Source organism: Nicotiana tomentosiformis, chromosome 7 (genome assembly GCF_000390325.3).
Source record: "Nicotiana tomentosiformis chromosome 7, ASM39032v3, whole genome shotgun sequence".
NCBI classification, from domain to species: Eukaryota; Viridiplantae; Streptophyta; class Magnoliopsida; order Solanales; family Solanaceae; genus Nicotiana; species Nicotiana tomentosiformis.
The window spans coordinates 109,512,868-109,539,857 of record NC_090818.1 but is presented as its reverse complement, the minus strand read 5'-3'; the positions used below and the strand labels follow the sequence as shown (position 1 = coordinate 109,539,857).

Below are 26,990 nucleotides of genomic sequence, written 5' to 3'. Positions count from 1 at the left end.
AAAGGAGTTGACTAGGGATATCATATTGGTAGGCTACAGAAGCTTTGAAAGTTCAACTTGGACCAAGGAGATCCTACAATCATTTCTCAAGTCAAGCTACACTTAGAATTTTGCCTAGACAAACATTCAGGGCAAGTTCTAGACTTATTGGCACGGGACTTGGACTTGCAATTCAATACCTCACCTCTCAAGCCGCTGGATTGTTAAAGAGAACAGAGTCGAGGGCCCACAACAACCCTAGCTAAGATTGAAAATCACAAATGACACAAGAAAACCACTCGATGATTGTTTTAGCCAACGCAAGAGTCTAAAGGTCACAACTAGAGCTAATCTCTGCCAATCAATTTGTCTCTAACTATGAGGTCGAAGGTAAATGTGTTAGTACTAAGTGAAGCCTGCTTGAGACACTTTTATTCATTACTACTACTATATACACCAAAGCAAAAAAGAAAACGGACTCGATCCCTTAAGAAGGTTGTCACGCCATCCATCGTTGGGAAGAGCTACCCGGTTCACACAACATCCACCTTTGGAAAGAACTGTGGTATTAAGAAAACCAAAGGCTTATTGATATGTAAAAAAAAGCTAAAAACTCAAAAATAAGCTACTAAAGGAAATAAGAAGCTAAGCTATTAAGGAAAGATACAAAAGAAGTTATGAAGTAAACTACAGAAAGTAAAATAAATATGTACAATAATGGAGTGATACAAATATATACAAAATGGAAATGAATATCTACATCGAATGGTAAAGTTATATACATACCAAAAGTGAAAAATAACGAAAGTGAAACTAACGATAAATAAAGGTAAAGAAAAAAGTATCATAATTATTACATACCAATGTTATCAAATCATAACCAAATCAAAATGGACCACCCCCCAAATAAAAGATAGCATTGTCCTCAATGCTAATATCAAAATAAGATCAGGGAAGGGTTAGAGAGTAAAGAAAACTCCATATGTGGTCTTTGTCTGCATGGGGTCAGGCACATGAGTGGGGTCCTCGGACTTCATAGGATCATCAGCTCCCTCCGGGTCCTCTAACTGGATCTCCAAATCCTCTGACTGGGGGACCACAAATCTTCTAACTGGAGCTCTGTCTGCCTCATGCTCTGCTGCCTGTGCTGGTGGGGCAGTCTCCTCCATAAGCAAGTCAAGTGGGATGTCTCCATCAGAAGTGAACTTCTCTATCTCCCTCTTCAGCTTCTCCACTGACTCCTTGGAGGCCTGAGTCTTTCTCATCTTCTTTACCTGCTTTCCCATATCCTTGATCACCTTGCCATAAGTATCCAAAGTCTCCAGGATCTTCGTTTGGTTATCCAAGAGCTTCTTCTGGTTGGCCAGAAGCTCCGTCAATGAATCCTCCACTGATGGAGGTACCTGAAGCTGTGCTGGGGCTGACTGTGCTGCTAATGCACTGGATAAGATAGACAACTTTGATGTAGATGCATGCATCCAGTTGTTGATACTAGATAAGGTCTGAGAAACCTGCAGTGCAGTCTGGGGTTAACTAGAAGATGAGGGCACAGATAGTGGCACAGTGATGGATGGCCCAGATGAAGGAGGAGGCATGGCAGCTGAAGGTCCCTCTGTTGCGGAAGGCTCTGACCCGATGGCCACTACCCTTGACTCTTCAGACTGGCCAGTGGAGGTAGTGGATTTACCCTTTGCTTTAGGGTTGTATGGTCCTTGAAGGCTATACTAGGAGAAAGGTTTCTTTGGCTTCACCTTCGTGTCATAGTGCCTCCCCTCTACCCCTTGGTCCTCGAGATACATAGTGATGAAGTTGGGGTAGGGGTAGGACCTTTCTTCTTTTCCAGTTCCTTTGGAGATATGGTGGGACATGAGGTTCCCCACATTGATTGGATACCCCGCCATGATGAAAGCTATTAGGATCACCTGGGAGAGTGGGATGTCATTATCATGATGGCTAGGATCAAGCCAGCTTCATACAAATGTGCACCACTCTTTGGCTTTAAAGCTGAGGGTGTTTTTGGCGATTGGGACTCCAGCTGCGAGCCAGGCAGGTGTTGTCCCTGGGATGGCTATTACTTTCGCTAGCCAAGTCCGGGCTGCTTCATCTAGGGTCATCTTCTCCAAATACTATACAGCTTCCACATCCTCAAAACTGGCATATTTGTTCAAGGTGTTACCATCAAACCGTATCTTCAAGTTCCGTACCTTTGTCACAGTGGTGCCCTTTTTTATGTGGGCAACATTTGCGTAGAACTCCTTGACAAGGTACTCATTGGCATCCGGGATCTTACTGGTGAAGTACTTTCACCCTTTTCTCTCCTCAAACTGTCTTTTGACATTTGGATTGTGAGGAAGGAGATCTCTATCTATAAACTGTCGCTCAAGGATGAGCAACCTTTGGGGCCACCATTACCGGAATTTGAGGTATGCTTTCTCGCTCACGAATCTATCCGCCCACACCTAGGGTTTCATTGATCTATCAAGACCACCCACATTGGTATTACCCCCTCTCCTGTCATCCGGGACCTCATCATTCTCATCTACATTGATAGGAGCAGCTGTTGAGGCGGGAGTTACAGCAGGTGGGGGAGATGGCTCCGATGACTTACTACCTCCCTCTGAGCCATCAGACGATCCAGAAGAGGAGGTAGCTTCATCGATTAGGCGAAAGGGTTGTGATTGGGCCTCTTGTCGAGGTTGTGTATATTCCCCCTAAAACATCTCCTGGGATGAGAGATATTCACTTGTGTCTGATGAATCGGCAGGAGATATAGTGAGGGTTTTCTTTTTTGCTTATGATTCTTTGAGCTGGGTACTGCAGGCGTATCGAGGTTGAGGAGGTCGCGGGAGCTATGCGTAAGATGAGTAGGGTCAAAGCGACCGGGCCAAATGAGATTCCGGTGGAATTTTGGAAGTGTATGGGGGAGAGCAGGTTTGGAGTGGTTGACTAGGTTGTTTAATATTATTTTTAAGGGGAAAAGGATGCCAGATGAGTGGAGGTGGAGTACGGTGGTTCCATTTATAAGAACAAAGGTGATATCCAGAGTTTAACAATTATAGGGGTACCAAATTACTGAGTCATACCATGAAAGTGTGGGAGAGGGTGGTTGAAGCGAGGGTGAGGATGATAGTGTCTGTATCCGACAACCAGTTCGGGTTCATGCCGGGTCGTTCGACTACAGAAGCTATACTCCTTGTTAGAAGGTTGGTGGAACTATACAGAGTGAGGAAGAAGGATCTGCACATGGTGGTTTTTGACCTAGAGCAAGCATATGACAAGGTTCCTAGAGAAATTCTCTGGAGATGCCTGGAGGCAAAAGGTGTGTCGGTTCCCTACATTATGGCGATTAAGGACATGTATGATGGGGCTAAGACTCGGGTTAGGAAAGTAGGAGGCGACTCTGAGTATTTTCCGGTTGTAATGGGGTTACACCAAGGTTCTGCGCTCAGTCTGTTCTTATTCGCCTTGGTGATGGACGCATTAACACACTATATTTAAGGGGATGTGCCATGGTGCATGCTATTTGCCGATGACATAGTTCTGATTGATGAGTCATGAGCCTGTGTTAACGAGAGGCTGGAGGTTTGGAGACAGGCTCTTGAGTCTAAAGGTTTCAAGCTGAGCAGCACCAAGACAGAATACCTGGAGTGTAAGTTCAGCGTTGAGCCAGGGGAAGAGGGCGTGGATGTGAGGCTTGATTCGCAGGTCATCCTGAGTAGAGGCAGCTTCAAGTACCTTGGTTCGGTTATCCAGGGGGGAGGGGAGATCGACGAGGATGTCACACACCATATTGGAGTAGGATGGATGAAGTGGAGGTTAGCATCTGGAGTCCTGTGTGACAAGAGAGTGCCACCGATACTCAAAGTTAAGTTTTATAAAGCGGTGGTTAGACCGGCCATGATGTATGGGGCTGAGTGTTGGCCCGTTAAGAACTCACATATCCAGAAGATGAAAGTAGCAGAAATGAAGATGTTGCGGTAGATGTGCGGGCATACTAGGATAGATAAGATTAGGAATGATGATATTCGGGAGAAGGTGCATGTGGCTCCCATTGATGACAAGATGTGGGAAGCGAGGCTTAGATGGTTCGGACATGTTCAGAGGAGAAGCCCAGATGCTCCGGTACAGAGGTGTGAGCAGCTGGTTGTGGAGGGCACGAGAAGAGGTAGAGGGCGGCCTAATATTGGTACTAAGAACACTGATAACTAGGGTTTTCACTAAGTGTGCAAAAATTAGTTTAATTAATCATGCAAAGGTACTAACCCCATCCCCATTAGGCATATAAACACTACTCACATGTATTTAAGTATCAATTAAGCATTAATTTGAGATCATGGCATGCATCTAACCCTAACTAACAAAGAAAAATTATAACAAAGAGAAAAGAAAAGAAAAAAATAAAATCACATCATGGAATGAACATACCAGTTGTAAAATTGTAGTGGGAAATGAACTCTTAATGTGAATGAGATGAAAATTGAGAGCAGGATGAGATGAACATTTTGTACGGTGAAATGTTAGGGTTTGAAAAGTGTAAACTGTTTAAGGAACTCTTATTTATACTAATCAACTGTGGAACTCACCGCCTTACCTGAGCGCGGTCATGAAATTCTATCGCGGTTCGCGCTATGTTACCTTATGTAGACCAGCTTCAAGCACATAGGCCCGGTCCACGGAATATTGGCTGCGGTCATGAAATTTAACGCGGTCCGCGAAAATTGGAGCGCGGCCGCGATATCTGAAGGATTTTTGACAGTCCAACTTCAAAGAGTTGGCATTTTGCTCTTTTCAATTACACGTGCGCGGACAAAAATGTGCTGCCGCAAAATGCTCACGCGGACCGCGAAATTTTGGGCGTGGTCTGCGAACTTCCAACACTTAGCCAAATATTTCCCTGTCAAAACCCTGCACTGCACAACCAGTTCCTACATACACTTCACAACCAATTAATCCAAAACAATGCCTAATCTAAGAAGAAAATCAAAAGAAAGAAAAACACATGGGTTGCCTCCCAAGAAGCGCCTGATTTAACGCCGCGGCACGACGCATGTTACCATCATCATTTGAAATAGATCAAGTCCACTACGTGGCTATCATCAATCTTGCCAAGGTAATGCTTCACTCGGTGCCCATTAACTCTAAATATTTCACCATTTTTGTTTTTCAAATCGAGAGCACCAAACGGAGTTACATGCACCACTTCAAAAGGGCCACTCCACTTTGACTTGAGCTTTCCCAGAAACATCTGTAACCGATAGTTGAATAGAAGAATCAAGTCACCCTTCTTGAATTCTTTATTCTCAGATATATTTGTCAAGTAAGTACTTCATCTTGTCCTTATATAAGGACGAGCTGGAATAAGCATGGAACCATAACTCATCAAGTTCATTTAGTTGCTCTACCCGGAGATTGGCAACTACATCCCATTCAAGGTTCAACTTCTTCAGCGCCCACATGGACTTGTGCTCTAATTCAACCGAAAGATGGCATTATTTCCCAAATACCAACCGGTACGGAGACATACCAATTGGAGTCTTGTAAGTTGTACGATAGGCCCATAAAGCATCGTCAAATTTCCTTGACCAATCAGTCTAGTTTGCATTGACATTCTTGAATAATATGCTCTTGATCTCCCTGTTGGAGACCTCAACTTGTCCACTAGACTGTGGGTGATAAGGGGTTGACACCTTATGATTAACACCATACTTAGAAAGTAAAGTGTCGAAGGATTTATTGCAAAAATGAGAACCCCCATCATTAATGATAGCCCTTGGGGTGCCGAGCCTTGTGAAGATATTTTTCTTTAAGAAAGCCACCACACTTCGTGCCTCATTGTTGGGCAAATCCACAGCTTTAACCCATTTGGAGACATAATCAATAGCAACCAGAATGTAAGTGTTCCCATATGAACTCACAAATGGCCCCATAAAGTCGATGCCCCACACATCGAAAATATCAATCTCGAGAATAGTGGTGAGGGGCATTTCATTCTTCTTGAAAATTCCACCAGCTCTTTGGCACTCATCACAACACCTAACAAGCTCGCTAGCGTATTTGTACAAGGTGGGCCAATAGAATCCACAGCTTAGGACCTTTGTAGAATTTCTCGCCTCACCATGGTGACCACCATAGGGAGAGGAATGGCAAGCTTCAAGAATACTCAATTCCTCTTCTTCCGGAACACATCTCCAGATAACACCATCATTGCAAATTTTGAAAAGATATGGCTCGCCCCAATAATAATCCAAGAAGTCCTATTTGAGCTTCTTCCTTTTGTTTGAAGAGAGCTCATTCGGGACAATTTCGGTCACAAGAAAGTTAGCCACATCGGCGAACCAAGGTATCCCAGTCACAGACATGGAGATGATTTGTTTATCCGAAAATGAATCATTAATCTCGAGGCCATCATGGGGCCTCCCCTCCTCTTCCAAGCGGGACAAATAGTCCGCCACTTGATTTTCACTCCCTTTTTGGTCTATGATTTCAAGGTCAAATTCTTGTAGAATAAGAACCCATATCATCAACCTAGCCTTAGAGTCCTTTTTACTCATCAAATAACGAAGTGCCGCATGATCGGTGTGCACAATTACTTTGGTACCCATGAGGTACGGGCGAAACTTTTCCATGGCGAAGACAACGACTAATAGCTCTTTCCCGGTCACTGTATAGTTGACTTGGGCATCGTTCATTGTTATTCTTGCATAATAGACCGGATGAAATATCTTGTTGATTCTTTGCCCCAATATTGTTCCTACCGCAACGTCGCTAGCATCGCACATGAGCTCAAATGGTAAGCTCCAATTGGGTACGGTAATGATGGGAGTGGTAGTCAACCTATACTTGAGTAGCTCAAAAGCTTTCATCAATCATCAATGAACACAAACTTGGCATCTTTTTCCAACAGCTTGCACAAGGGGTTCACCACTTTTGAGAAATCCTTGATGAACCTACGGTAAAACCCTGCGTGACCAAGAAAGCTCCTCACTCCCTTGACGGAAGTCAGAGAAGGGAGTTTTGATATCACTTCAATTTTTGCCTTGTCCACTTCAATACCGTTCTTGGAGATCTTATGGCCGAGGACAATTCCCTCCTCGACCATAAAGTGGCACTTTTCCCAATTAAACACTAAGTTGGTCTCTTCACATCGGGCCAACACTTTGTCAAAATTATCCAAATATTCTTCAAAGGAATCCCCCACAACACTGAAATCATCCATGAACACCTCGAGGGAGGCCTCCACCATATCCGTAAATATTGCCATCATACACCGCTGCAAGGTAGCCGGTGCATTACATAAACCAAATGGCATCCGTGAGAATGCAAATATGCCATACAGACAGGTGAAAGTGGTTTTCTCTTGGTCTTCAGGTGCAATAAGAATCTGGTTGTACCCGGAGTACCTATCCAAAAAGCAATAATAAGTACGCCCAGCAAGTCTATCTAACATTTGGTCGAGAAATGGCAATGGAAAATGGTCTTTGCAGGTCACTTTGTTCTACTTTCTATAATCCATGCATACCCTCCAACCGCTGACAGTGCTTGTGGGGATCAATTCATTTCTATGATTTGTGATCACAGTCATGCCCCCCTTCTTTGGGACACATTGTACCGGCGAAGTCCATGAACTATCAGAAATGGGGTACACAACCCCTGCATCTAGCCACTTGATGATCTCTTTCTTGACTACCTCTTGCATAGCCTCGTTTAACCTCCTTTGATGTTCCACAGAGGGTTTGGCATCTTCCTCCAATATGATTCTATGCATGCAGAAGGCGGGGCTTAAACCCCTAATATCCGCCAATGTCCAACCTATTGCCTTCTTCCTTCTTTGAAGCACCGCAAGGGTGGAATCTACCTGCACGTTAGTTAAGCACGAAGAAATAATAACAGGTAATTCTGAATAAGGGCCTAAGAACTCATATATGAGGTGTGAAGGCAAGGGCTTTAACTCCAATGTTGGTGGCTCCTCGATTGAGGGATTTGTTGGCGGAGTCATCCGGTTCTCAAGGTCCAAGGAAAGTTTACGGGGGTCCATATGTGTAGGATCCCATTCCTTGCAAAGCATTTGCACATTCTATCAAGTCTGCATTCTCATCATCCTCATGATTCAACAACACAGCTTCCAGAGGGTCTTCCACATTGATCATAGCACTCGTGTCATAAACAATCACCTCCGTCACAAGATCCACAAAAGAGCATACTTCGTTGCTATTAGGTTGCCTCATTGACTTGCACACGTGGAACACACCGTTTTCATCTCCCACACGGAAGGTGAGCTCCCTAGCTTCCACATCAACCAATGCCTTTCCTGTTGCTAGGAAAGGTCTCCCCAATATTATTGGCACCTCATAGTGAACCTCACAGTCGAGTATCACAAAATCTGCGGGAAGTATGAACTTGTCGACCCGAACTAGCACATCATCAATTATCCCCAATGGCATCTTCATTGTTCGGTCTGCCATTTGCAACCTCACGGAAGTAGGTCTTGGTTGCCTAATCGTTAATGTATTAAACACAGAATATGGCATCAAATTAATGCTTGCTCCCAAATCGCACAAGGCTTTGGCAAAATTGGCACTACTGATAGTGCATGGAATTGTAAAGGCACCGGGATCTTCTAGCTTTGGAGCCATGGAATGCACAATGGCACTCACTTGATGTGTCATTTTGATCGTCTCACAGTTCATTGACCTCTTCTTTGTTACCAAGTCCTTCATGAACTTGGCATATCCCGACATCTGTTCTAGAGCTTCAACCAAAGGTACATTTATGGACAAACTTTTCATCATATCAATGAATTTCTTGAATTGGTTCTCATTTTTTTGCTTTGCAAGCCTTTGAGGATACGGTGGAGGAGGTCTTTGCAAAGGGGCATTGGCTTTGGGCAATACCGTTTCTAGTATGTCTATCACGTGTTCCCTAGACGGGTTCACGTCATTTTGTGTATCCTCTACGTTGTCATCAATGTCTATCCTCACTTCATCATTCACATTCACATCATTGGCTTGGATCTCATCATCTTCTTGCACAACCAAATCATCATTCACAATCTTTCTTGGATTGGAGATACTGGCATCTCTACCTCTACCACTTCTTGTGGTCACCGCCATAGCATGGCCTGTATTGTTCCCACCGTATCACTTGGTAGTGCCCCCTTAGGGCGGGTCTTCAATGCTTGTGAAATTTGACCCATTTGTACTACCAAGTTGCAGATAGAAGTATTGCGGGAGGCTATTTGGTCATCAGAGTCGGCGTTTCTTTCCATCATTTACTTGAACATACCTTCTATCCGTCCCATCTTATTGTTGGAAGAACTTTGCCCTTGTGACAGATATGGAGGCGGGTTGTTGGGTTATTGATACATCGGGGGCCTTTGAGGGCCCGACCCCCGATTCCCTTGATTATTGTTGTTCCAACCGCCTTGGTTTCCATTGCCTCCCCAATTACTATTATTGGTGCCACCCCGATTGCCTTGGTTATTTCCTTGATTCCCCCAATTTTGATTGTTGTTCCCCCAATTGTTCGGATTGTTGTTGTAGCCACTATTCCAATTCCCTTGGCCTTGGTTGCCCCAATTTTGATTGTTTCTCTATGATCTCCATTGTTGTTGATTTGGAGCATTGCTCTTTTGACCTTGGTAATTGTTCACATATTGAACCTCTTCACATAAGAGTCATCTTGGTTGTACCCACTACCATTTTGCTCAAATTGATCCTGATCGTGTTTAACTTGTTGACCTCTTTGTCTCCTATTGTTAACCATTACATTCACCCCTTCCATGGCATTTACTTGCTTTTGCCCCTGAACCTGCTGAAATTGTGCCTTGGCTAACTGATTCATGGTAGTTGTCAACTCTGCTATGGCTTGTCCGTGATTATGGAGTTCCTTGTGAAAATGGATAACATTAGGGTCACCCTGAGGAACGTTGGCCCGACTTTTCCAAGCTGAAGAGGTGTCTGCCATCTCATCTAATATTTCACATGCTTCTAAATATGGAGTGTTCATGAAGTTACCCCCCTGCGAGCTGATTCACCATACATTGGTTAGTTGTGTTGATACCCCTATAAAAGGTTTGCTGGATCATTGCTTCAGTCATATCATTGTTGGGGCACTCTTTGACCGTTGTTCGGTACCGTTCCCAAATCTCATGTAACAGTTCATTTGGCTCTTGTTTAAAAGCAAGGATTTCATCTCTCAATGTTACCATATGTCCCGGAGAAAAGAACTTCGTTATGAACTTCTCGGCCAACTCATCCCATGTGGAGATGGAATAGTTGGGTAGCCTCTCAAGCCAATCTAAAGCCTTCCCTCTAAGTGAGAAAGGGAAAAGCCTTAACCTAAAAGCGTCCTCAGATACATTCGTCTGATTTCTCCCCCAGCATGTGTCTACAAAACCTTTGAGATGCTTATATGCGTTCTGATGTGGAGCTCCGGTGAAGAAACCCCTTTGTTCTAATAGAGTAAGCATGGCATTGGTTATTTGAAAATTGCCCTCCCGAATCCAGGGTGGGACAATTGCACTTGCGTAGCTTTCATTGGGCAACATCCGGTGTGCTGCCCTTGGAGGAGGTGGGGGAGGGTTTGGAACGTTGTCATGAGACGGGCGGCCTCTTCTTTGTACTTGAGGTTCAAGGTGAACCTCATCCACTTCATTCTTATCTACCTCTTCCCCCTGAGGAATATATCTGAGGACCTCGTTAAGAGACATTTGGTACCTAAAAGCAATTGACACACAAAAATTAGAAAAACGGAAGGAAAGAAAAACAAAACACACAAATAGTTAGATATATAGCTAATACTGTCTAAATCACCGGCAACGGCACCAAAAATTGATCGGGTCCAAACCTACACCACTATTGAGTAGCGAGGATGGTCGATGCAGTTTTACCCAACAAGGTCGAGATCGATTTCCACAGAGAGTTAATTGATTTGGAATTAGGTTTATATCTAAGTCTAGATGTGTGTGTTGTTCCTAATTGCATTTCCAAACATGATGGTGTTGATTCTACTTCTAATTCTATTCTATTATATGCAATGATTAAAGCTAAGTACAATATTTTTGATGTTGGTTTTCAAGTGTTTAAAAGGACTAGGGTAGTGACTTTCGACTAGATGGACATCTAACGGGTAGTAAGAATCTAGGGCAAGCTTGATTAATTTGGGATCGTAATATAGCCATCACACCCAAGAACTCACTCTATATCTCTCGATAGTTTGAGTGATTTTGCCCAATTTGGCTTTCTCAAGTCCAACTGGGTATTCATGCAAGTCATGTGATATTAGCTCAAGTCGGGTATTACTATCTCTAGATTTGACCCTTTAATTGAGGCTATCAATTTCTTGAGTTCACTCCAATTCCTTGTTAGCCTAGTTTTCCTAGACTTAATCCCTCTTTCTCAAGAAGAGACCAAATCATAAAGGCATGAATCAGTATTTGTAACCACTAATTCTATAATTCTAGATAGAACTGGGCTAAATATCACTAACCCATAAATATTCAAGCCCTAAAATTCAAGACCCATTAAATACCCACACTAGGGTTGAGTCACAACCCTAGCTACGGGTCTAGCTACTCATAATAATAGTAGAAATCAAAGATAAAGAGAAGATATAATCCATAATACTAAATTAAAAGATGAAAATCTAATGTTACAAAGTAATCTTGTACAAAATTCCCCAAAAAGGAAAACCTAGTCGTCTCACGTACTCAGCAAAAACATAACATAACCTAAGATTGACAAAAAGATCTATTTATACTAAGCTGAAATTTTCGGACAAAAATGCCCATGCGAAAGTTTCGCGGCCGTGTAATTCTGACCGCGGCCGCACACTTGCTTTCGCGACTGCGTAATTCTGATCGCGGTCCGCGTTTCTTCACATCTGGACCTGGGTTGAACTTTATTTTACGGACCGCGTAAATTCCACCGCGTCTGCGTGAGAGACTTCCGCGGCTGCATAACTTTGACTTGGGTTGCCCTTCTCATTTTTGCTTGAATTATGCACTTTCTGAAACTTAGCAACCGCGGTCCGCGAAATTTGCATCACGGCCGTGCTGGTACTTTCACGGCCGCATGTTCTTGTCGCGGTCCACGTTTATATTTGTGCACAAAAAAACATCTCTCTGATTCTTCATATCGAGGACCGCGAAATAATGGCCGCGTCCGCATTGATACTTTCACGGCCGCATATTTTTGTCGCGGTCCACGTTCCACACCTCTTGGCCCAGTCTTGGTTTTTGTTCAAGTTTTAACTCCTTATGAGTTGATTATGGCTCCTTTGGCTCATTTTGAAATATCTCTGCAAGCAAGCATATTAAGTTAGTTTTCGGGAATACCTTCATGCATTTTTGGGCCACAACACAAGTAAAAGAGAGCAATTAATAGGCTAAAATTCCTACTTATCAGTCCTCAAGTGAAAGAAATAGGTTTCTTGCTTCTTGTCATATGCTTTGAGCACCCACTATCCATGTACCATATTTGGCTGCTCTCCTTCACTTGGACCTGCAAAAGGAAATCAGGGGTTAGTCTTAGGAATCCAAATGAGTTTGGGTCCCTTTCTATAAGCAAAAGGATGGATCAAATTCTTTTTAGCCCAACTTGGTAGCCTATTCTTCCCTTGAACGAATTCTTTGTTCTTTTGACTTGCCTTTTCTTCTGCAGTTCATTCACTTATATAGTGACCTGTTTTACCACAGTGTGTGCAAATCTTGTTCTCAGGAAGTGTGAGGTATTTGCTTTTGGGATCCCACTTAGGTGCCAGGTTCCCAAAGCCAAGTCCTCTTTTGGTTCTACTGCGGTGTTCTTGTAGCTATGAAAGTGCATCGGAGGATCTGTTCCATTTACAAGTTTTGTCTAGCTCTTGCTTGACCTTTCTTAGATCTTCCTTTAGGATTCTTACCTGCTCATCCCTTTTATACAACTCATCTTTCATTTTTCCTACGTTTTCTTCTAGAGTGAGTTGTGTGTCATCAACTATCTTTTTACTTGTTCCTAATTTCAGTATTAGATTTTCAGTTCTAAGCTCTAGAACAGTTGAGTCAAGTGCATGAACCTAGTCCTTAAACATAGTGTTTTCACTTATAGTTTTACTAACCCTAAGTTCCAGGTTTTTTGCACTTAGCCTTCAAAATCACATATTCTTTAGACAACTGTTCATTTTCATTATTTATATCCTCAGATTCATCAATTAGTTCTAGAAGTAACCCAGACAACCTTTCTTTAGACAACAATTTAATTTTTTCTTTGAGATGAATTACACTTATCTCAGTTTCTTCATCAGATTCTCCAATTGCCAAAAGTGCATGTTCATCCTCATCATCGTCTGAGTTTTAATCTAAGCTTTCTCCCCAAGCAGTGACCATAGCCTTGGTTGATCCTTTGTTGTTTCTTTCCTTGGGTTGAACCTGTTCCTTCTTCCTGTTCATTCGTTTAGCTTTTCCTTCTTCCATTCAATTTCACATAAAGGACAATTCTTGATGTGGTGATCATACTTTCCACACTTGTAGAAGCCATCATTGGTTTGCTTCTCGGGAGCTTTTGACTTGCTATAGCTTCCACTTATTGAAGAACCCTTTCCTCTCCTCAGGTACTTCTTGAAGTCCTTGGTGATCATAGCCATTTCGTCATCTTCCAAATCAGAACCTTCAGTGATTTTGAGTGCCACGCTTCTTTCATTCTTAGGTACATCCATTTTCATGATTTGTCTCCTAAATTCATAGGCAGTAAGATTTTCAATTAATTCATCAAGTGGGAGAGTGGCAATGTTCTTTGATTCCTGAATGGCAGTGATATTGCTTTCCCAAGTGATAGGCAAAACCCTTGTCAATATCTTCTCGACTCTATTTTCTTCAAGAATAATCCTTCCAAGAGACTATAGCTCATTTGTCAAAGTAGTAAACCTTGTGTACATCTCTTGGATGGTTTCTCCTTCCTTCATAATAAAGTTCTCATATTGAGAATATAGTAGAGTTGCTCTGGATCTCTTCACCTGAGGTGTTCCTTCATGAGCCACTTGCAGAGTATCCCAAATTTGCTTAGCAGTGGTACAACTTTGGATTCTTTTGTACTCATCTGGACCCAGTTCACAAACAAGTCATTTCTTGGCTTTAGTATTCTTTTTCCATTTCTTCAAGTCCTTAGCAGTGCAATCTGCTCTTGTCTTTGGCACCTCTACTCCTTTAGCATTTATCTTCAGGGTAGCTAGTGGACCATCGGTGACAATGTCCCATAGCTCACAGTCCTCTCCTATAATGTGATCTCTCATCCTGTTTTTCCACCAAGAATATTACTGGCTAGTAAAGAGTGGCGGCCTAGCAGTGGATTGCCCTTCCCAATTTCCAGGTGGTGCACTTATCTCGATCTTCTCCTAAGGCGTTAGCCTATTCAAGGATAACCTGCTCTGATACCAATTATTGTTTTGTACTTCAATGCCACACAAGAAGGGGGAGGGGGAAGGGGGGAGGGTGATTTGTGTGGTATCCAATTTTTGCGTGCACTGATTATAGAAGGATCTGGTTGTTTTAAGTGTTCCTTATACTACTGTTGCAGAAATAGTAAATGCGAAAAGTAAAGAACACACGTATTTTTACGCGTAAAACACCAGGCTCAAAAGGTAAAAAAACCATGACCTACTACTCAGTAGGATTTTCCCTAATACTTCACTAAATCACTGAGTCAAAACAACATTTACAAAACTCTTTTTAAACCTAAGGATTAACTCTAATCCCGTTGTGGCAACCATCCTCTAACTGTTGCGACAACTTCAACTTAACTCTAACTTAAATACTCAGAGTACCTAATACAATTGCTTCTAGATAAAGCTGAAAGGTACAACTTGAAAATACCTACTACAATTGAACTAGAATAAAAGACAGACGCTTGGAACTGGTTCTTCTATCTGGTTCATGTAGCTTTAGGCTCAAACTTGAATCACACAAGAATTGTTTGCAAAATGCCTTGCTATTTTTCTCTCAACTCACGCTTAACTTCAGCGTTTGTGCGTACCTGTAGAATGAGAACATCATGCAATTTATAGAGTTAGTAGAATAAGAAATAACTAGAGTTCTAATGCTACTCTTCCTTGGTGGAAGAGTTCTAGTTATCTTCAACTTTTAACTCCTCCCTTATCTTGGATGAAGTTCTCTTCGAGGAAGGAGTCATTTTCCTTATCATTTATGCAACATTTTCGATCAGGAGATATCAGATATAGCAACTTAAGCTTATCTCCTTCACGGGTATCTCTTATGCTCGAATATGTCCGTATCTGTGTACATTGTGTATGAACCTGGTTCATACTGGAGTTCCTTTGTCAATCATCAAAACAAACTTCACTTGGGCCAACAGTAATCTTTCAGGCTAATTACTACGTTAATGAAAGCACGTTTTCAGATCATACTTAGACGTGCCGATTATTTCATCATCATTTTGTACATTTATCAATCACGCTAAGTTAAACGCTATCTTTGTTCCGAAGGAGATTGTAAGAGTTTACAGAATGACTGAAACATATAAGGGAAAATAGCATTTTAGTCCCTCAAGTATTAACAAATTTTGATTTTGGTTCTTGTTATTTTCAATTAAAAGTCAAACTTAATCGACCTGTATTTTACATTCTATCATTTAGTGTGAGTAAACATAGTCAAAATAAAGGAAGAATTTGATTTATTTTTCTTTTAGATTTTTATTACACATATAGGAGAGGAATGAGATTACAAAGTGAGGAATCAAATATCTTTCAACAAGGTGATAGTTCATGCAAGTAACCAGAAAGACTATCATGATTCTCCAAGAATTTGAGTTTATTGTGTACATCCGTACAATTCTTTCCTTTCCATAAGTTTTATATTATACTATTTTTAGCATAAAATTTTGTAAAATTTACTACGTAAAGTTTTTTTTAAAAAAAGTGCATGATGTATTTTATAGAGAGTTCAGAACCTTAAAAATCACACAAATTTACATTGTCAAATATATAGTTTGACATTGGTAAATTCGACATGGACTAAAAGTTTATGGGTGAAAAAGATTAGATACGCGTTCTCTAGGGTGCAAAATATTTGAGGTAATAAAAGGAAATCGTCAGAGTATTATTGTGCTATTAAGGGGAATACTAGCAAAACCCCGGTTCGCACCGCTCGGGTCCTTTAGAGTTTAGAAGTTGAAAAACAAAAACCGGTGGTTCAGCACAAGTTCCAACTTCCAACTTCCAACTTCCAAGCGGTCCCAGATAAAAATTAGGCAAAGATCATTTCCAACCCATTACAGAAACTATTTATATTCGATAGTCGTAACAGTATATAAAATTATATATATTATATATATAATATAAAAATATATATATTTTTCGGTTATTATTTTAAAAGCGAGTATACAACGTTATTTTCTCATAAATATTACCATAATTCTACCGGTTCTTCTTCTCTGTTTCATCGTGTACCTATGTACTTACTTCCTCCTCTCTCTCACTTGATCATGGGTTGTCATAAATTCTCAAAACTTTCCTAAAATTTTAGGATCAGTATTGATGAAATATTAGATTTTTGAAGATCAATGTGCATTTCGCTGAACGATACGTAACAATATCTAATCGTTTTTCTATTTTACGTGCATTATGCGATTTAGTGCTCATATAATACGCTTAAGGTGAAATTTGATTAGTTATTTGATCACGTCCAACTATGTCTCATAAAAAGGATTAAGCGGTCGTTGCAAATATATTCCGGTTAACAAGTCCGGAGTCGAATCCCACGGGGAATTAACCTATTAAGCACAACTACTAGACTCGCACAAATTCACGCAATCAATATTCAGAAATATTAAAATGACAAGTTGGATGTTTACTAACTAAACATCACATAATGAAAATGCAGTAATTAATAACTAACTACGAACATGTTGTAGGCAAGAATTGGAATGGTCTAAGGTTCTGATTTCCCCTATTATCGGAATCCTTTCCGCTACGTTTCCTATAAATTTTCCTAAGTTTTCTCTACCGATTATAGGCTCTCTGAGTGTCGTAATTCTCTCCCGAGTAACTATCATAATTTACTAGACATATTCTTCCAAATTACGCTAGCTGGCACTAAGTTACGGCTCACTCGGATCGCACCAAGGTTTCGTTATTCCTAATCCCACCTTCAAACCCTCCGTATTGATCCCTCATATACGTTAGGAGTGATGTTATTCAACAACTACCTAAATATGTACTCTATTCAGAGTAATACACACTAAATAGGCACGGTCGATAGAGAGTTCTTCAACCAACCACAATATAAACGTAGTTGAATAAATAGAAAACAACTACAGCAAATCTATATTAATGTAACAGGAAAATCATCCTCCAATAGGTTCCATCAAAATCCTAGATTAGGAGTTTAGCTACTCATACTCATAGTAATAATATCCCAAATATTTTGCATAACTAAATTACAAAGTAAAGATGAAAGAATGTAGAAATCGATGATTCTATCTCCCAACTAGTGTTCCACGAGCTATTCTTGCCTCTAGTCGCAAAACCTGCTTCAAAAGTGGTGTTATATATCTATTTATATGTGTAGGAAACGACCTAAACGACATAGGTCAAGTCCTAGTCAAATCAGGAGACGAAATAAGCCTTCAAAAACTGGAGTAAGCGTGCCTCAGACCATACCTCGCGAGGCTCCACGCAAGATGAACCTCGCCTAACACTGTGCGGCGCCAGCTCCCACGCGAGCTGGAGCTCGCCTCACCCTTCGCGACGCCTGCTCCTACGCAAGCTCAGAGGCTCACGTTGCCAGCTTCCACGCCAAATCAAAGGGTCGCCTCGCGAGCTTCTTCATCTTTTCACTGCTTAATGCATTCTTTCTTCTTTCCATAGTTTTCAAGCACACCTTATTCTTTAAATTTTTCTTTTACTCTAATTTCATGTCCAATTCATCTACACATAAAATAGACTCTATTACGCCCAAATAAAGTGTAATTTAATATTAAAGTACATAAAATGCAAGGTAATTAATGTACTAAAATATGGAATTATAGCCACACATCAATACCCTACACTTAAACATTGCTCGTCCTCGAGCAATCAAACTACACTTATAGACACGACCTTTTTAAGCAATTTCCTTAACTCATCACACCATGAATCTTTCAAATAGACTAAGTACAAAGGTGTAACATCTTCACCTCAAGATTTGACTCACAAATCCTACATCTTATTCACAATTCATTTACTTACTCTAACATGGAGGTCAATAACATTACCTTTAAATTATGAATTACGTGCCCTCACCAAACAAAGAGCTTAGTTCCACACACAATGAGTTTTAAGAACGTAGGAACTCAAGATAGGAAAAATTCACTTTCTCTCAGAAATAACATTCATATACCACAAATAATGCACCATAGGCTTGCCCGTAGTGTAATACTCTACTAATCGAGCTCATTCAGTCTAGGATCAAGTAGGACTTTAATAGGTTGTACTGTAGGTTGTGGGTCGGGTAGGATACCTTTGGATATAAGAGTGACTACACCTCCCTATGCACTTTAATACATATACTTTAACATTCAAGCCCATACTTATGTCAAACCATAACTCCACCTTCACATCAATGTATATTACCCCATACTTCTTTAAGCATAATTGCATCAAATGCCACCACTATCAAGGAATATTTTTAACAACAATACAACTATTTTTTTTCTTTCTTTATCAATTCAAGTGGCTTTTATTTTTTCAAAACAGTGCACCTTTCTCCTTATTTTATTAGTTCCACTCAAAAGCCAAGTCACCACCCCACACTTTAACTTTTACACAATTCATAACAATTCAAGTATTTATGAGAGGCGAAAAGGTCCCAATAGATGGTTAATTCAAACAAAGGGGTAAGGCTTATAATGTGGTTACCAAAGAAGCAGGATTATAGGCTCAAAGGGGTTGAATACGTTACATAACATTTAGGCGGGTAAACTATATATATTTGGCTCAACAAAGAAATGCCTATATCACTTCCTAGACTGAATAAGACTACTATTTCACTTTGCACACACACGGGGCAAGTTCTAGACATCAAATGCAATGCATAGAATACATACAAATCTCACACGCACATGTCACATAACTCACTCATGATTGGTTTTATCACGACACTCCAGTCAAAGCAGTTAAGCAAATTTAAGAATCTACTATTTAAAGTACTTATACTAGAGTCAAAAACTTAGCCTAAGCGTCACAACCACAATACTCACTATTCTCAAGGCATAACACAGTCAAGAGATATCACTGCAATTCAATTCATAGCCCAGTGGTTTCTACTCCTAAAAATTAAAACTAACTACACCTGGTTCAACTAAAAACCATTGGAAAAGAACTGCGGCCCAAAGAAAAACCAAGGGGGAATTACTACACTACCTATAAGAAAATCTTTTTTTTTCTTTAGACTTAATTCCCTCAAGAAAACTATCTAAGAGATCCATCGTCGGGAAGAGTCCAATTTTTTTCTACATAGCAAGACGACACTACACATTTTTATCATTTTTTTTAAAAAAAAAGGCTAAGGTGACACTAACTAAAACATAATTAGTACATTATAACAACAAAAATAAAATTTAACTAAAACAAGACTAATATTTACAAGTTACCACCCCACACTTATTTTTCATGTAATGTCCTCAGTGCATACACAAACTGACAAAATAAGAAAAAAATGAGTAGGGTGTAGGAAAACTCCCTGATCAAGCCGCGTCATCGCCTTCCTCCTCTGAGGCTACCCACTCCTCATCTTATGCTTCCTCCTCCTCATCATCATTATCCTTATCATCTGACTGCTCCTGCTCGGCCTCGGACTGCTCAGGTGTGTTGACATCCTCATCGTCTGGGAGTCTGTATCCATCACCAAGCCCAACCAGCTGCTGAGCATGAGCTTTGAGCGGGAATCCTTGCTCTAATATGGCCTTCTCCTCTATAGTGACCCGGCCGTCCCCCGATCCGAAGTTGCAAGTCCATCATCCCATATAAATGGGCCATAAAGCTGTCATCGCGAGCATTGTGCTTGGCACCTGTCAGTGCTGGCATCACAGTCTCCTCTTTAACCCGGATACTTGTAATGTCCATTAGTCATAGGGGCTGATCAATGATATGATCGAAAGCTTTCTCCTCCTCAACCTCTTCGTGTCACAAGAACTGAGTTAACATATTTGCAAATGGCATTCGATCGATCCTCTTACTAGTTCTTACTAGAGACATCTGGTAGCGGATCAAATGACCCATATTCTCCCTCTGACCCGTCATGAGGAAATATTACACACACGTCCTCTCACGGCTAATACGCGTGTCATGATTGCAAAGTAGGAGCCGTGTGTTAATCAGTTTTAGCCATACTTGAGCCTCTGCCCTCATCTTCTTCTTGGAGAATATCCTGTGCCGATTTGTTTTATTATCCCGAACCCAAGCTGCCACAGAATTGACACCACAAAGAGTGTGTCTCAGCTCTCGATATGTAGGACGAGCAATGAAGTAGTCCAATGGCTCCTGAGGAACATCCGGAGCACCTAAGAAATTACATATTGCCGTGGCTGAAAAATCTATCAACCATCCGCGAATCGGCACCAGCTGTTCAGGATCCTTTGGATCAAACCGACATAGAATTCCCGAACCAGATTGAGATTTATATCCCCTGTATTTTTGAACACATAACTCAACCCCAACTCATAGATGCCCCTCCAAATTGCTTGGTACTTGGCTTGCAGGCGACGCTCATGAATAGCAGCTTCTGGATGTACATGTTTTGGCCTACAATGCCTGTACCAATCCTTAGTGTGTGGGGGTATTCTTTTGAGTCCAAACTCTCGCTGTCCTTGAGGTTGTGGACGAGTGGCTGCTATAGCTGCCATGACTTACAGTCCTTCACCTTGACTGGAAGTAGCTTCCCCCCTACCCCTTCTCTTCTTCGGGGGAGGTACGGAGGTAGCCTTAGCTTTAGACGGAGCAGTGGATGTGGCTTTGACTTTACCAGTGTCTTTTCTTGGAGGCATATTCATACCTACACAAGTGAGCATGAATCAGTTTAAGCTGCATTGCAACATGTCAAAACATGGTCTTGCAACCCCACACTTAAGAGTTTAACACATGATTTTCAACAATTTATGAGGTTACTCAGACTTCACCTCATATTTTCTTAGCGTGAGAATCAAGCAATGACACATGGGTGCTTCCTCCAGTTTTGAAGCATCGAGCTACCGGTGAGCCACCCCACACTTAAGATTTTAAAGTGGTGCACAACTACATAACACTAGTCTGATAATCCCGGAGACTCATGCTCCAATAGGGACAAAGAATGCCTTTGAGGCATTATAACAAATACTTAGCATGCACTAGTGCAATGGGAGTGCTTGTAGGGGTGAGGGATTTCCTCACCCTCCTAAATTGGCTTGGGAGTTCCGCACTACCACTTGTTCACACAATAGCAACTCAATTCCTATGGGGTTCATGGGGTGGGACACACAAACACGTTGTTACAATAAAGAACAACCCCAAATTTTGTGTCTATTGCCATGCGTTCACCCAACTCGAAATTGCCCAAAGAAAGGAGATAGAAATCATACCTTAGATGTTTAAGAGGAGGGATTTGCCTTTGAATTGTTGTTCCAAGTGAAGGAAATAGCAGAAGATTGCTTGTCTTCAATGGGGTTGTTAGGGAAGGGGTTTGGCAGAGTTCTTGAGTATGTTTTGTGAGCAATGAGGTTTGGGAGTTTAGGTTTGATTTTTAAGGGAGGGGGTTAAAAGAAATAAGGGAAAAAATTAATTAAAATAACCAAAAAATGCACTTACCTGACGACGCGAGGTTGATGCATTGCCTTACCCCTCGCGAGGTGAGCTCCTTCGCGAGCTCTTGGGCGTGTGGCGCGAGTCCTAGCGCGAGAAGAACCTCTAATTTTCCCTTGCGAGGCGATCTCCCACGCAAGCTTGCCATCAGGCGACACGAGGCTTAACGCCTGGCCCAGCTCGTTGGGGACCAGGCGATGTGCAGTGGACTGTACGTGTTGCCAAAATTACTTGCAAGCATGTTAGTACCTAAAAAATAAAAAGAAAAATTCTAACTACACTAAAAATCAACTACGAATACAACATTACAATGGGTTGCCTCCCATGAAGCGCATGATTTAACATCGCGGCACGATGCATGCAATCGACCTAAGGCTTGCTCAACTTTGGTGGCTCTAGAAAATGAGTCACCTACACTACTTTCGTGTCATCCATGCCCAAATAATGTTTCAACTTGTGCCCATGGACTCTGAACTTGCGAGAGCCATCTTCTGAAGCAATCTCTACGGCTCCGGTGGGATGAATCTCTAGCACACGAAATGGTCCTGACCATCTTGACTTCAATTTGCCTGGAAACAACCTCAATCTCGAATTGAATAATAATACCCTATCTCTCGGCTTAAAATTTCATTCAAGAATGTTTATTTCGTGCACCAGTTTCATTCTTTCCTTGTATAACCTCATACTCTCAAAAGTATGGTACCGAAACTAGTCAAGTTCATGTAGCTCTGACTCTACTAGTTCAAGCGGCCTCCACGTCCAGATTTAATTATCGCAATGCCCAAAAGGCTTTATGCTCTAACTCCACTGGCAAGTGACATGCCTTTCCAAACACCAATTTATACGGCGACATACCAATTGGAGTTTTGAAGACAGTGCGGTAAGCCCATAGCGCATCATCCAATTTTCTCGCCCAATCAGTCTGAGTAGCATTTACAGTTTTGGTCAAAACACTCTTGATTTCTCTGTTTCACACCTCGACTTGCCCACTTCTTTGTAAGTGATACGAAGTAGCAACTTTTTGGCGAATACCATATTTCTCCAACAACTTTGCAAAGGCTCGGTTGCAGAAGTGGGTGCCCCCATCACTGATGATAGCTCTTGGAGTGCCAAATCGGGTGAAGATGTTCTTTCTCAGAAAACCAATAACTGCCTTCGCGTCATTTGTTAGAAGTGCCACAGCTTCTACCCATTTTGAGACATAGTCCACTGCTACAAGTATGTAATTGTTATTATATGAGTTGAAAAATGGTCCCATAAAGTCGATTCCCCATACATCGAATACTTCCACCTCTTGAATTGGGTTCATGGGCATCTCATGTCGACGGGAAATATTCCCCGTCCGTTGGCACTCATCACAACTTTTCACCAAGAAGTGTGCATCTTTAAACAGTGTCGGCCAATAAAAACCTGACTCCAACACTTTAGCCGATGTCCTTACACCTCCAAAATGTCCTCCAAACGGTGAAGCATGACATGCCTACAAAACAGAAGATTGATCTATCTCGAGAATGCATCTCCAGATCATGTTATCAAGACAAATCCTGAACAAATATGGTTCATCCCAGAAATACATGCGACAATCATGAAAAAATGTTTTCTTTTGCACGGAAGACAAGTCATAGGGAACAATACCGCTTGCCAGGTAATTTGCAATATCTGCATACCATGGTGTAGCCTAGAGGCTCGTTGCTAAGAGTTGTTCATCTGGGAAAGTCTCCATGATCTCCTCCACCTCAACCTTCTTTTCCGCTCCTTCAAGCCTGGACAAATGATCAACAACTTGATTTTCTGTTACCTTTCGGTCCCGGATTTCCAAGTCGAACTATTGTAGCAGTAGCACCCATCGAATTAGATGTGACTTTGACTCCCTTTTCTCAATTAGGCACCTGAGGGCAGCATGGTCAGTGTAAATAATTACCTTTGAGCCTATCAGGTATGACCTGAATTTATCAAATGCGAACACCACAGCTAGCATTTCTTTCTCTGTCACTGTGTAGTTCAGTTGGGCGCCACTCAAGGTTCTACTTGCATAGTAGATCAGATACATGACTTTATTTTTTCGCTTCCCAAGAACTGCTCCTACAACATAGTCGCTTGCATCGCACATCAGCTCAAAAGGTTGCCCCAGTCGGGGGCCACTATGATTAGTGTATTCACCAGTTTCTTCTTCAACTCCTCAAATGCTACCTTGCAGTCATCAGAAAACACAAAAGGGTGATATTTTTCAAGCAGTTTACACAAGGGGTCAGCAATTTTGGAGAAATATTTTATAAACCGTCTGTAGAAACCGGCGTGGCCAAGGAAACTTCTTATTGCCTTAACGGAAGTGGGGGTGGTAGATTTTCAATCACATCAACCTTTGCACGATCCATCTCAATGCCTTTGCTTGACACTAGGTGCCCCAAGACTATACCTTCCTGTACCATGAAGTGGCACTTTTCTCAATTGAGCACCAGATTAGTCTCCACACATCTTTTCAGCACTCTTTTCAAATTCTTTAGGCAATCATCGAATGAATCTCCCACCACTGAGAAATCATCCATGAAGACCCCCATTATGTCTTCTACCATATCTGTGAATATGGCCATCATGCACCTTTGAAATGTGGCGGGTGCGTTGCATAGGCCGAACAACATTCTCTGGAAAGCATAGACACCATATGGACAAGTGAATGGCATTTTCTCTCTATCTTCCGGGGCAATGGAGATCTGATTATACCCCGAGTATCCATCCAGAAAGCAGAAGTGGGACCTTCCAGCCAATCTATCTAGCATCTGATCAATGAACGGTAAGGGAAAGTGGTCTTTTTGGGTGGCCGTGTTCAATCTTCTATAGTCCATGCAAATTTGACATCGCGTGACTATTCTTTTTGAGATCAGCTCGTTGTTCTCATTTTGCACAACAATCATTCCACCTTTCTTTGGCACACATTGAAATGGACTAATCCAGTTGCTGTCGGAGATGGGAAAAATGATTCCCGCATCTAACCACTTTATCACTTCCTTTTTCACGACTTCTTTCATGTTTCTTCTTTCCAGTAAAATCTTATGCATGCAGAAGGCCAGGCTGATACCCTTAATGTCTGCAATGGTCCAACCAATTGCAGTTTTGCACTCTATCAATACCTGCAAAAGCTGTTCTTCATGCACATCTAACAAACCAGATGAGATAATAGCAGGTAAAGTAGAGTTGGGTCCCAAGAAATCATACCTGAGATGAGGTGGTAGCGGTTTCAGTTCCAACTGTGGTGGCTCTTCGATCGATGGCTTAGCTGGAGGAGTCTTTCTTTCTTCTAAGTGGAAAGACTCAATTTCAAGCTCTCTTTTCCAGAACCATTGGCCTTCAAGAGCCAGCACCCAATTCGCCAAGTCCTCTCCATTTACTTCTTCTAAGTTCGTGAGACAGTCTGCTAGAGGGTCTTTAGCGTTCAGAATCTCATCTTCCTCCTCCAAAATTACATCCACAGCTTCTATTAGAGAGCAGTTAGTAAATACACTTGGTCGCCGCATAGACTTCTGCACATTGATTGTTATCTCTTCATCATTCAGTCTCATTTTTAGCTCTCCAGTTTCACAATCAATCAATGCTCTCCCAGTGGCCAAGAATGGTCTTCCCAAAATTATGAGAATCTCCTCGTCAACCCGGCAGTCCAGAATGACAAAATCTGCTGGAAACACAAACTTTCCAACTTGCACTAGTACATCATCAAGATACCTAATGGCCTCTTCACTGTCCGGTCGGCTAGCTGTAGTAACATGGATGTAGGTCTTGCTTTCCAATGCCTAACCTTTTGTAGATAGCCAAGGGCATCAAGTTTATGCTTGGCCCCAAATCACACAATGCTTTAGGAAAAGCATAGCTGCCTATTGTGCATGGGATTGTGAAACTCCCTGGGTCTGACAACTACTCAGCTATGGGTCTCGTCATGACAACACTACAGGTTTGGGTTAGGGTAACAGTGGCTAAGTCTTGGAAGTCGAACTTGCAAGACATTAATCCTTCATCATTTTGGCATACCCAGGCATCTCCCTCAAGGCGTCAATCAGTGGAATGTTTACCTGGATTTGTTTCAACATCTCTATGAATTTCTTATACTATTCATCCTTCTGATATTTGGCCAATCTCTGTGGGAATGGTGCTGGAGGTCGCTTCCTTCCTGTGATTTGAGTCTTATCCTGCTCAGGCACTGCTTCTACTGTCGTTTCTTGTACTATCTCAGTCTCCTTCGCAACCTCTTTTTCTTTACTTGTGCTCTCTTGTGCATGTTGTATTGTCACCTCAGTTAACCTTGTTGAATCATCTACCTCAATGAGTACTGGAACAAGTATTTCAGTTGGTCGGCTTTCACGAGCAATTTCTTGCTCTAGATCTAGGTCTCTACCATTTCTTAGACTCATTGTAATCAGCTGTTTTGGGCCCTATTCTTTTAGATTGACGTGTGTATCTGCCGGTAACGTCCCTTGGGGGCGATTATTCAGAGCCATTGATATCTGTCCTAATTGAATCTCAATGCCTTTTATCGCTGATTCATGTGCATCCACTCTCTCTTGCATTTTACCATTAGATCCAATCAGTTGTTGCAGCATTCCTTTAATTTCAGACAACCCATCTTCTTGTCTCACTATTTGTTGTTGTTGAGGCTGTTGATAGGCTAGCTGCTGATTTTGCTGGTTGTATCCCTGTTGCCTTTGGCACGGCACAACTTGACCCTGTGGTCGCATAGCTCCAGGATTGCTGCTATTATTGTACTGCTGATGTGCTGGTCTATATTGCTAATTCTATTGCCCCTAATTCTGACCTTGCCTCTATCCTCCATAATTGGCCACATAGTTCATATCTTCCTGATAGTGCTGGTTGTCACTTTCCGCACTTCAGGAGCATGCATATCGTTGGTTAATGCATGGTGTACATAAGCCCCTATTAGTCGTATCAACTATGTGTACCTGCTGCTTCTAGCCTGATTCATCGATCTTTTTGGTGAGGATACTCATTTGTGTCATCAGAGTGGCCATATTTTCGGCTATGGAGTTTTTTGGGTCCAAAGCCACAGAGTGAACTACAAGAGTGATCGTAGAGTCTCTTGTCATCCATCCTGAGTTTTAAGTCATTTTATCAAGTAGGATCTTGCATTCTCTGAATGATTTGCTCAAAAATGCTCCACCCGCTGAAGCATCAACATTGGCCTTTAAGCCGTCTTCCAATCCCATGTA

The 26,990-nt window shown here is 41.7% G+C and overlaps 2 protein-coding genes across 2 annotated transcripts; both read right to left on the bottom strand.

Moving 5' to 3' along the window:
* Positions 1-8,000: 8,000 nt before the first annotated feature.
* LOC138896187 (uncharacterized) lies at positions 8,001-9,089 on the bottom strand. Its single transcript, XM_070180975.1, has 2 exons — positions 8,759-9,089; positions 8,001-8,632 (listed from the first exon to the last, which is right to left on the bottom strand). The coding sequence occupies exons 1-2, from the start codon at positions 9,087-9,089 to the stop codon at positions 8,001-8,003; spliced, it is 963 nt and encodes a 320-aa protein (XP_070037076.1).
* Positions 9,090-19,736: 10,647 nt separating this feature from the next.
* On the bottom strand, positions 19,737-25,856 carry LOC138896186 (uncharacterized). Its single transcript, XM_070180974.1, has 7 exons — positions 25,839-25,856; positions 24,234-25,562; positions 22,796-23,257; positions 22,633-22,699; positions 20,854-20,995; positions 20,335-20,629; positions 19,737-19,862 (listed from the first exon to the last, which is right to left on the bottom strand). The coding sequence occupies exons 1-7, from the start codon at positions 25,854-25,856 to the stop codon at positions 19,737-19,739; spliced, it is 2,439 nt and encodes an 812-aa protein (XP_070037075.1).
* Positions 25,857-26,990: the final 1,134 nt, after the last annotated feature.

Excerpts from the sequence above, each read along its gene's own strand:
- LOC138896187 (XM_070180975.1), bottom strand. The coding sequence starts at position 9,089 with ATGGCGGTGACCACAAGAAGTGGTAGAGGTAGAGATGCCAGTATCTCC. Across the intron at positions 8,633-8,758 it reads ATTCATTGATATGATGAAAA|TGAGTGCCATTGTGCATTCC; the intron begins GTTTGTCCATAA and ends TGACACATCAAG.
- LOC138896186 (XM_070180974.1), bottom strand. Across the intron at positions 22,700-22,795 it reads AATATGGTATTCGCCAAAAA|ACTGATTGGGCGAGAAAATT; the intron begins GTTGCTACTTCG and ends AATGCTACTCAG. Across the intron at positions 19,863-20,334 it reads AGATGAGGGCAGAGGCTCAA|CTGGTTGGGCTTGGTGATGG; the intron begins GTATGGCTAAAA and ends CATGCTCAGCAG.